The 11,811-nt window shown below is 40.8% G+C and overlaps 1 protein-coding gene across 1 annotated transcript; it reads left to right on the top strand.

The window, feature by feature from the left end:
* The first annotated feature begins 9,466 nt into the window (after window positions 1-9,466).
* Window positions 9,467-10,464, top strand: LOC127777990 (uncharacterized). Its single transcript, XM_052304616.1, has 2 exons — window positions 9,467-9,951; window positions 10,067-10,464. Exons 1-2 carry the CDS (start codon window positions 9,467-9,469, stop codon window positions 10,227-10,229), a joined length of 648 nt encoding a protein of 215 aa, XP_052160576.1. The 3' UTR covers window positions 10,230-10,464.
* Window positions 10,465-11,811: the final 1,347 nt, after the last annotated feature.

Raw genomic sequence — 11,811 nt, 5'->3', positions numbered from 1 at the left:
CATTTAGAGTATGAACTTGAAGCAGCTAAGTGAATCACAAACAACGGAGAGAAGCATACACTAAGACACCACTCGTGTGCTACAACAAAAAAGCACCCAAGAGTTGGATGACTGAAAGAAACCGCATGAGTACAGAAAAAAAAGTTAAGATACTAAACATGAAGTTCATAAATTGCATGAACAGAAATTCAGAAACTGCATCAAAGGCATAGGAAATCAGCAGCTTGAGGAAGCAAGAGCCGTCACCTCTTGACGAACTCCATGTCTCTGTTTTCGGGTTGCAAGTCCAGAATGATGGGGAGCAGTCACAGCGGCGGCAGGGCACCTATCTGGAGGTAGATGATGAAGGCGGCAGAGCCTTCTCCCAACTCCCCCCTAAAGACTAAAAAGAATGAGGCTGCAGAAGCACCTAATATTAGTCTTTGATTAAAGAAGTCCATAAAGCTAGCTGCACCGAAGAACCTTCATCCAACAAGGGCAAACAACCAAACTGACCTGCAAGAAGACTAAGCAATGAAATAGTTGGGAAAAGAAAAACAAAAATCCCCAAATAGTATAAGTCCATTTCTTCCCAAAGCAGATGATTGGGTTTCCACTAAGAGGAAGTATTGGGCTATGCAAGGATTGGAGACGTAGCTGCTGATCTTAAACCTCCGAGTTTTGGGGGCAGCCATCCGGTGAGTCAGGGATGGAGACGGACGCCTCTAGTAAAGCGGCAGCGGAGCCGTGGAACCAGCACAAAGCTAGGAGGTTCTATAGAGCGAGAGATGTGAAGGAGCAAATCGGAAGAAGAAATCAAGAAATATATTATATACTCCATGAGGGGAGCTGGATTTTTTTTCACCGGTGGTGGTGGAAGGGAGATGGGCGGCGGGAATGGAGGGGAGACGGGCTGCGGTAGGGAAGAGACGGGAGGTGGAGGACGAGGCGGCGATGGTGGAGCGAAAGGAGAGGAGGTAGCGGTGAAGAGGCATAGCGGTGAAGAGAGCGGTGAGCCAACGTGTGGGAGCAGATGACTTGTTGGTGGATGGGAGTGTTAACGACTAAATTTGGTAAGATATGAACCAGGTTCGGCATTGGAATCGAAGCGGATTCGGCAAAGGGTTAGATTCGAAGAACAGAGTATGCATCGGCTGGGGTCTGCATCGGCTGAGATGGATCGGACGGAGGACAGCCGATATAGCCGATACAGCTGATACAGCCGATTCTGATGAAGACGGTTGCAAGACTGCTTCTAAAATCGATCAACGTGCTTAACAAGGATTGCCATGATGGAGATAAGCTCTCAGATAGGAAATTGTATCTATTAATTAGGATATCTTATGTAATTTCCTTAGAGATATGTTTGGGCAAAAGTCTGCTGCAAAGACTTATGGTATCTTAGAGTTTGTTAGAGATAAGAGTCGTGTTCGGCAAGGACATATTTTGTATCTCGGATATAAATATGACTCGAACCCATGTAATCAAACAACACACGTTCAATAACACTTTCGGCGCATCGCCACCCTTTTTACTTTCGTTCTATTTCGACGAGTTCTTTCTTTCGGGTTGAGCTGCATCGATTCGATCTTCAACTAGAGGTAAACTTGTCATGGCGGTTTGCATTCTCGGGATTAGTGCTTCCATCTTTATGACACTCTAATCCTGTTTATGTAATTCATCGAGTTATCATATATATACTTTATAATCTCTGTTAGTTTCGCTATATAACTTGCCATCGGCTGGTTTTTACTGTTAGAAAGTAGCCGATAGAGTTAGATCTCGTTATTAATCTAGATTATATCGTGTATCCACCATCTCTTAGAGGTTTTCATCACCTTGTTTAGATCTTACAGTTATTTTTATACTTAATGCTGCATCGGTTGAGTTCGATCTATTATGTTCTATCTATAATTGTGATATCTAGCCTGTTTTATGATAATGAGATAGTATCGGAGTTTCAGTCGATTTTACCTGATTTAGCTATTCTCATCTCATATGATTGCTTGTTATCCTAAATCTGCCCTTTATATTAAGATCTCGTTGCATTAAAAGTATATAAGGCTTCTTGTTTGATATATCTTGCTTGTTTCGATATCTTATCATAGAGTGGTATCGGAGTATTAGTCGATACATGCTAGATCTATCTGATCGGCTATGCTATAAATGTCTATATAATCAGTACTTTAGTATATATTTCGACTTAAGTTATTTATACAGTCTCGGCATGGCGACCGATCTATCCCAATCACTTAGTTTAAATATATATCGAGGTAAAGATTATATGTCACTAATATCTACAACCGATCGAGTAGATTTATTTTTATCTTATTCATTCATTACTGCCGATCGATTCAAATATTACATCAGCTCGAAGATAAATGATATGTCATCGGCAACTAGCCGATCGGCTATCGTTTATGGATTTAACCGTGGTTTTCTTGTCTTTGTTCTTGTTGATTGCAGGATCAAATCAACTGGCACGCTCGCGAACCTAAAAACAAAATTTTGGACATGCACAGGAGTTAAGCAGATCTTTCAGGCCAATGTGTGTTTTTTTCATCAACAGGGAGGGAGGGAGGAAAGTGCCTCGCCGGCGAGTTGGGAGAGTATGTCGGTGGAGGAAAGGTCGCTGCTGTCGAGCTCATCCTCGCGCGCCTCTCTGTCTAGCTATTAACGCCACCTAGAGCGGTGGAGACGCGCTGTCCTGAGCTGTTGCCTTCACTGGAGAGGAAAGGACGAGAGGAGTGGCGGTGAGCTGCTCCCCAATCTTCGCGCGCCGTCACCAAAATTGATGACCACATCCAGTGATGGCAAGGAGGAAACTGCGGCGCGTGGGAGGAGAGGGCCTCGCCATGCTCTCACCAGGGATGTGGAGGCACGGATGGAGGGGAGCGGCGACGGTGGGGGCATGGAAGAGGCGGCGGCGGCTTCAGTAGGGACTGGAGGCGATGGCAGCATCGGAGCTGTTCACCACCACCGAGTGTGCCGGCACATGCGAGGGGTGCAAGATGAGAGAGGAGAGGGATGGGCCGATAGGCAGGAAATTAGCCTATTACAAATAGCCCCTCAAAGCTTCACATATTACAACGAGGTCCGCCGTAGCAGTTTTAAACCATTGATCTGTGATCTGACGGCTGCGGAAGGGGGATGAACGCTGGAATGGTATGGTGCCACATGGATGAACTATTTGCACACAAATCCGCACAGATTTCGATATTTAGAGATAGATCTCTAGCGGTTAATTCACTATTGCTGATATACAAAAACTGTAATTTTCATCATGAGCAATAGTTTTACCACCTTTTAATTTTTTATTTGGACTAATCTATCTATCTATCTATCTATGGTGTTGTTCTTTTCTCCTGAAGATTCACAGCCTAAATTTTTGTTTTAGGATTTATAAATAATTTAATAAAATATTTTTAGAATTTATATTAAATGTTCATTAATTTACAAGTAAAGTTAAATGTGGGAAATAAAATTTCCTAAATATAAATCATGAATGGATTTAATTTTTATTAAATTCTCCATGATTAATTATACTCTCTGGAATTTTCTCGATTTTCTCAGAGCCCAATTACTAATTTTAATAATACAAAGAATATGTCAGTAATGATTTAATCAATAAATTAATCATTAAATGATCTAATTATAATTTTATTAAATACTTTGAGTGTCCAAGTGTTTTCAGGATTTTTCTTGAAATTATTTGAGCATTGGAAGTAGTTTTAAAAATTCAATGATCATTTCATTGGTTAATATAATTGGAAAAGTAATAAAAATCTTCCTCCACTTCCTCCTCAAATTGGCGGCCCATTCCTTCCTCACCTCTCTCCCTTCCTCAGCTCGCAGAAAAGTCTAATTCTCCTTCCTATCACTACAGTACTTGATCTTCAACCTCCAGCCGCCTCTCTCCCATGCATGTGCTGTGCAGCCGCCGACACCTCTCACTAAATCGGAAAATGCTTTAATCCGGTCATCCAATCTTGAGAAAAAATCAGGCACATCTTACGATGACTTTGTTGCATGCATCCTTTGTCAGATCCTCTCTCTGTTATATATGCTTCCTTTCTGAGTATTAATATGCATGAAGGAGAGATGACATGAGGTTATTTGCATGTACATAACACCCTTTTAGCAAACTTAAAAATGAATTTTCTTCTAGATTACTCATCCAATCTACGATCCGATTACACCATTGTATTCGTTACAATTAAATCTTTGCAACAAGATCTCACATGACTATATTATAATAAAAACACATACATATGTTTCAACAAATTAAACTTAATGTTTCACATGTGAGAATCAGATGTTTCAACTGAAATTTTATTATGTTGCACATATTTATTTAGTGTCGTGAAGTTGTTAACAGTGAAATTTGGTAAGCCCAAAGTCACCATCGGCTTAGAGTTAGTATCGGCTTCAAAGTTCTAGAATCAGCCGATAAGAGTCAAGTCGCCACGCTGTCGTGTTCTTAGTGGAGTCGGATCAATCAAAGCAATCTTATCTAGAAGAGTCCGAGTTCAAGAAGGATGTGACATGGCAGTTTATCTATTAATTAAGAATAGTTTGTTAGTTTCCTTTTATCTTTAGGAAAGTGTGTTTATTGTCCGATAAGGACTTTATGTTTTCCTTTTGTCTTTACGAAAGTTTCTTTCTTGTCTGACAAGGACTTGTATCAACCCATGGGTATAAATATGTACACCCGGGGTCTATGTAATCTATCAATCTTCACGATCAATACAATTCGGCGCATCGCCACCTTTTACCTTTTCTACTTTATTATATCGTCCGGCGGGACATGGCACCTGATGCGGGGCTGCATCGGTGTTCGATCTCCGGCTAAGGGGTAAGTCCAATGTTCCGTCGGCCCAGGCAATTTTATCGTTTACGTCGCCGTCGTTCAAGGCTGCATCAGTACATTCGACCTCTTGGGCTTACCAAATTTCACTATTAACAGATGTATATATCTTTCTTTAATGTATCTCATGGTGCTGTTTGTATGTTTCAGTAAGTATATTGTGTTTCACTGGTTTATTTGTAAATATTGCATATGTGTTGGTTGAGTGTTTCAATAAGTATTCACAATGTTCTACTAAAAATATTTCACCTAGTGTACTCATAATGTTTCACTATGTTGCATATGTTACAGTGAATTGAAAAATTCTTTTGCAACAAATCACCCACATATTATGAAAACCCTCCATTAAAAGAATTTGTTTCATTTTTTGTTCCACAAAAATATTTCACCTGGTGTACTTATAATGTTTCACTTTATATGGATCAAATGGTGCATTGACTTGAAACATTCTTTCGCTATTTGTTGAAACATTGTTTTTATATAAGGTGAAACAGCGCCCGATCTAAACGATTGAAACATTTTCGATCTACCTAGTGAAACAATTCCAATATACTTGGTGGAACAGCGTGCAACATTTAAAAATAATTCAATAATAAGCTAATTTTTTTTCATCAGAACATATCTATGTATGGTCTTGTTTTAAAGATTTAATTGCAACGAATTTAATGGTGCAATCGAATCATGATTTGGATAAATAATTTAAGAGAAAAAATAGTTGAAATAGTTTTGCATTCATGAATGCTTGATGACATCGGACGGCTGATGGCGTGCGTGCGGATCGGACGGCTCATGGATGCGTCCGATTTTTTTTGTCTTGCGCCATACGTCCGACGCGTAGCGCTCTCCCACTAAATCCGACCTCCCCGTTGCTCCTATTTCCAAATTAGTTGGGGGAATGGATTCCACTCAATCTCCTCTATGTTTCCCCAAGAAACCCCCAAAATTTATATTGGAAATTGTTTCCAATTTCGCGGATCAAATATTTCCTTTTTCTGATGAAAACCCTAAAATTTCCTGGAGCTTTTCCTGTCAATGTGGGCTCGATCCCGAGCTCTTGTGGCTATATATAGAGCCCCCTCCCTCTCATCTTTTGGCCGCCACCTCTCCCTCTCTCCGCCGTCGCCGGAAACGCTCTCCCCGTAGCCGCCTTCTCTCTCCGAGCACCGGCCGCCGATCCAGCTGCCCCTAGCCGCCGCCTCAGCCGATGCCCTCCTGCGCCGCCACCTTCCTCGGTTCCACAAGGCCGAGCTCCACCCCGGCTGCAAGTTCCCTTGTGCCAAAACCCGCCGGAAGCCTCGCGTCACCGTAAACCAGTGGGTCACTGCCATGGTTTGATCTCCGGCCGAGCCCCGCCGTCGAATCCGTGGTCGTAGAAGCTCGCCGTCGCCTTCCTCGGCATCGCAGCGCCAAGCAGAAGCCCGGCCGCCAATTCCCCTCCACCGAAGATTGCCGAAACGTTGTTGTCGGTGCCATCGCTGACCCGACCCCGTTGCCGCCAAAACCTCGCCGCCAGCCGCTGGTGAGTTCATCGTCACTTCCTCTCTCTCTCCCGGTGCCACGCCTCTCGCCGGAGGGCCGCCGTTCGAAGTCGTCGATGCCGTCCAGAGCCGTCGCTGGTGATGATGTCATCGCTGACATCGGCGCCATCTCAGCCGTCCAAAATCAATATAAATCCCCTCCTTTTTTAAGTGACATATTATTCTTTTTTAATATATGTCATCTACCAAATATGATCTGATCTATTTCCGAAGGATGTTTTTAATCTTTTATCCCAGTTATAAATTATTTGTAAATTGTTTAATTAATTTGGAATAGTCTTTTCTTTAATATGTTTGATTGGATTACATCTTGTAAAATTCATAATTAATTCATATGAAGTCAGAATGATGCCGTTCAAGTCTCTAAATTCATCTAAAATCATGATCTACATGTTTGTCTACTTTATATGTACTGTTTATTTGGAATTTCTTAGTCTTTTTCCTCATTTTGCGTGTTAGCCTGTCGTTTCGGTGGTTCATCAGTGCGTTTCAGATGATTAATTGAAGACCGATTATTGCAAGGCTAGTCACACTGATCCCAAACACCATTTCTTTGAGCATGTTGATCCTATATTTGAAGTCTCTATTTATTTCAACTGTGCATTTATTTTTGAATGTCACCGGGTGGCGTGAACCTAATCTTTGCTATGGCCAATTTGCATTGATTACCCTATTCTTTGATACCTCGGGTTATAATTTGACTAGTTGGACTTATATAATGGTTCAATTAGATATTAGTATAATTGCTTAGCCATGCTTAGAAACACTAGCACATGATTGGGATAACTAATGTTTCACTATTACTTAATGATGGATATTTAATGGTAGCTCACGATGGTCAATCGTGATTGGTTAATTAATTAATTGCCAACTAAAACTTAATAACGGTGGGTTGTAAGCACATGGTTTTGATGGTCATGCTCATGACAATTAAAGACCGGTTCGCGAGTTATTATTGTGAAACATTAATTGTGCCAACCACAAGCCAGAGTAGGCAATGGCTAGACACTTTGTATAGCAAGACTCATTGTGGTGTGCCAGACTGAGAAGTGACAGAGAGAAGCCCATGGGGGTTGCTAGGGAGTCTATACCTTGATTTTTTAAGGGGGAGATTATGATCCAGGAAGGTGCGCCGCTTTGAGTTGAGTTATGCGATGGGTCTTGTCGCAATCACGCGACATGGTGACATGTCTGGCCAGATACGGTGACATGCTGATGGGTTGTATCTTGTGGATACAATAGTACCTCTCTGGCCAGAGTAAAACTGTTCGAATAGCCATACCCGCTGTTATGGGCGGGTTGAGCAATGTTTTTCGTGATTAGTCTCACACTACTCATTAATAATAATAATGTGATAATTGATGGTAAATAATTTGACTCCGGGTTTGGAATGATAAATTCCTAGTTTGGAGGTTTGATCTGTGCGACCGGGGTTGTTTGTTCAGGTTTGGTTGGGCCTGTGCAGCATTGGTGTGCTGTTTAGTGTTGATGGGCCAATTAAAAAACAGCATATATATGACTTTTAGCAAATAAATTGTACATTCCCAAGGGAAAAAACAACTTCCAAATATTTACACTCAATAAAGATAGAAATTACATTCAAAGTTACAATGTAAATTCAACTAAAACAAGTTGTAAATAATATTTTAAATAATGTATAGCACTGTAAATATTACATTAAAATTAAACCATAGTAAATTAAACAATAGAAATGATGTAATCACAAAAAAATAATAACATACAATTATATTGATAAAAAAATACATACCATTTACACTGTAAATTTAGTAATTACACAATGTAAGTTTAGTATTTGCACACTGTAAGTTTAGTATTTACTCTCTCTGTCCCTTAATATAAGAGATTTTGACATTTCACTTACACTGTTTGACCACTCGTTTTATTAAAAAAATTTGTACAAATATAAAAATAAAAAGTTGTGCTTAAATTTGTTTGGATAATAAAGTAAGTCACAAATAAAATAAATAATAATACCAAAATTTTTTGAATAAGACGAATGGTCAAACGGTGCAAGCAAAATATCAAAATCCCTTATATTATGGGACAAGGGAATACATCCTTTTTTGCTGCATTGAGCAGAGTACTACATCATTTCAGGCTCAGAATAAAATCAAACTCCTACATGACAGGACGGGAACCGGCCAAACACCCGATCTGACCCTAAATCACAGCCTCAGCATAGATCTAGATGGAATCCAACGGATGAAAATTCGACAAATTTTGACTGAGAAATCTGTCGACAGATGCATAGCAAATTCGATTTTATCTAATACAACCCTCTATATTTTAAGAAAATAATCAATGTATTTAAGCATAGAATTACATTTTAGCTTGCACAACGAAAGAGTTAGCAACTAGCTAGTTTTGATTAACGGACGTATGCAATGCAACCATGAGAAATAAAAATGGACTTTCAAAACAAATATTTGTTTAATTAATAAGAAAAGAAATAATAACCATATCGCACAAGATTCGGTAGACTACAATCTAGCAGATCCATACAATCTGCACAAGAAATTTCTTATAGTTCGTAACTATGTAAACTTGTTAGAAAAAATATTGGGTGTAAACTCCATAGACATATCCTTCGTGAATACGCCCTAGATCAGAGAAAGTTAAAGTTGGCATGATTGTCTCTTTTTTCCATCACAAACGAGGTTGCCAGATATGTTCTATTCTCATTCGTGTTAGTTAGCCCTCCTGTTGATCCTCATGTCGCCATGGCAGCCTTATGATGTACTTGTATGAATATATCATCCGTTGATCCGTACACTGACAGCATTTTATATTTACTGAACAGCAACACAATCAAGAAAAGTTGCAATTCTTCAGCCTGAACAGCCTGATGAACGAAAATCCCTTCCTTCTCCATGCTGAACCTAAAGCTACATAACATATTTATATATCGGATTGAAACCTTTCGTCGTCTTCACTAAAGTGAAAATTTCGTTACTATAATCAACACAGCTTGCTTGCAATCCAAACAATGCACATACACGGCAGTTATAAATGTACGGCACTTACAGTAAAGTTGTACAGTTTCACTCAACCAGAGTGCACAATGGACTGCAGCGAGAGGATCATGTCATCAGAGACGACGAGGCATCATCAGCATGACGTCCGCGAGCGGAACGCATGGTTCAAGGAGATGCGCGGGTGGCTGATGGTGCTCGCGACGGTGGCGGCGTCGGTGACGTACCAGGCCGGGCTGAACCCTCCCGGAGGGTTCTGGCAGGAGGACGACAGGGCCGCCGGCCACAGGGCCGGCGACCCGGTGCTCCGCGACAGCGTCGCCGCCAGGTACAAGACGTTCTACTACTTCAACTCGACGGCGTTCGTGACGTCGCTGGTGATCATGGTGCTGCTCATGAGCGAGCGCTTCTACCGCACGGAGACCAAGGTGGCGGCGCTCGTGGTCACCACCTTCATCGACCTCGCCAGCCTCGTCGGCGCCTACATCGCCGGCTTCACGCGCTTCATGTCCTCCTGCGCCTACGTCATCGCCATCACCGGCGTCGCCTTCGTCTCCGTCATCGCCATGGGAGAGTGCGTGCTACGTACATTACATTACATTGCATATATTAATTGATAATCAGACAAGCTACAAGCAAATGTTAATATATATACTTAGTGCTGACGCATATGGTATAATTTGGTTCAGGGTGATGGGGATAGTCTGCGATTTCTTCAGGGGGAGGTCGCCGTGCATGAGCAGCTGCTACCCGCTCCATGGTAGTAGAGCTGAGGGTAACGGACTCCCGATCCACAAGGCCGAGGATGAAGAGCAAGGTGGAGGCGCGGCGTTTCACATCAGTGACGCTTGAGAATTTTCCCGGATTTTAGCTAGGCAGGAATTGATCTAGGCTACATATATTTAAAAATTTCTTCAAGAATTGCTGGAAAGTTGAGAGAGAGAGAGAGAGAGAGAGATGTGTTAAGCTTCTGCAAAAATGCTTCAGAGTTGTCAAGTATTCCTTTTCATGTGTTTTGCCAGTGTTTTGCGGTTTTCTTCATGTGGCATGCTTGGGCTTTTCATGAACATGGAGCTCTTTGTTTAGATACGTGTGAGTGTATTTAGTGATATAGTAACTTTCTACATAAATAGTACAGCAATTTTACGGTTCTTAAGAAGGTATCATGAGGTATCACTTTTTTACTATAAATTTTGTATCTCTTGATATCTATCTGTACTATGAGGTACTAAATTTTACACTAAATTTTTAGTATCATATGATACCTTATCAAGGACTATAAAATTGCTCTAAATAGTATATTAAATAGTATATGTAAAACCTTTCTATTTTTACGGATGGCTGTCATAGGCGCTTTGTGATCATGAAGTTGTTTCAACCACCATCACATCCGGTTTTCCTTTTCGGCCGCTCGTGAAATAAAAAGTCTAGGGCCTATAAAAATTATTTTTATAGGGGATGTCGATCTGTTGGTAATTGAATGGTATATGGATTTTGGAACTAATGATGTGCTCCATAGAAAATACAATCTACGGTCGAACACATTTATTCCATCACGAACGGTCGAGGATGGCATATAGTCCCTCCTTTTCTTTTAGTCAGCACAAGTCTTTACCGATATTTTTTTATGTGATATAAAATTATAACCTGGAGAAAGCATTTTTTAATACAATTATAATAACATCAGTTTTGTGTAAGATAATATGTATTAATAAGGTAATCGTGGGTTAAAATATTGTTCTAATGAAATATAATGCGTCCTGTATATAAAAAGAGAAGGAAGGGAATATTTCTTTTCCCACATTGTAGGTAGCCCATCTCATTGGTACTTGTTTGTTTTGGCATTCTCTATTTTAAGGCTCCTTTCCAGGCTGACATCATGACATGTGACATCCTAATTGATGCAATTAAAGGTCTAATATGTGTTTTTTTAGGGGAACGAAGGTCTAATATGTGTCATTAGTACACAATAACAAGTAGAAGCAACAACATGTATATGTTAATTACTCCCATCAGTCAGAAATATTTGACGCCGCCCGCGAAGGGCAGACAGGCCAGTAGAAAGTAGAAATGAAATAGAACAGGATACATTAGCACGCTGCAGTCACTAGTACAGATCCTTTCATCTGTGACGGTCTATAACAAGACTAGAATTTGCGGGCCGTCACAAGGAAGTAATCTTAATCGGGCCAAAATTTCGCCCGATTGAGATATGATCGCACAGCCATGGTATATCGGCATAAAACTAAAGCCCGTCACGGATGACACTTATCTGTGACGAGCCATAGTTGAGGCCCGATTGAGATGAGGGTTCCATATCTCAATCGGTCCCTAAAAGAAGCCCGTCACAGATAAGGGTCATCTATGACGGGCTCCAACTAGAGGCCTGATTGAGATAAGTTTAATGCCCATCACAGATGACACTCTTTTTTGA

Source organism: Oryza glaberrima, chromosome 6, assembly GCF_000147395.1.
Source record: "Oryza glaberrima chromosome 6, OglaRS2, whole genome shotgun sequence".
Taxonomy (NCBI): domain Eukaryota; kingdom Viridiplantae; phylum Streptophyta; class Magnoliopsida; order Poales; family Poaceae; genus Oryza; species Oryza glaberrima.
This window is presented reverse-complemented; position numbering and strand designations above follow the sequence as displayed.

Excerpts from the sequence above, each read along its gene's own strand:
- LOC127777990 (XM_052304616.1), top strand. The coding sequence starts at position 9,467 with ATGGACTGCAGCGAGAGGATCATGTCATCAGAGACGACGAGGCATCAT. Across the intron at positions 9,952-10,066 it reads TCCGTCATCGCCATGGGAGA|GGTGATGGGGATAGTCTGCG; the intron begins GTGCGTGCTACG and ends AATTTGGTTCAG.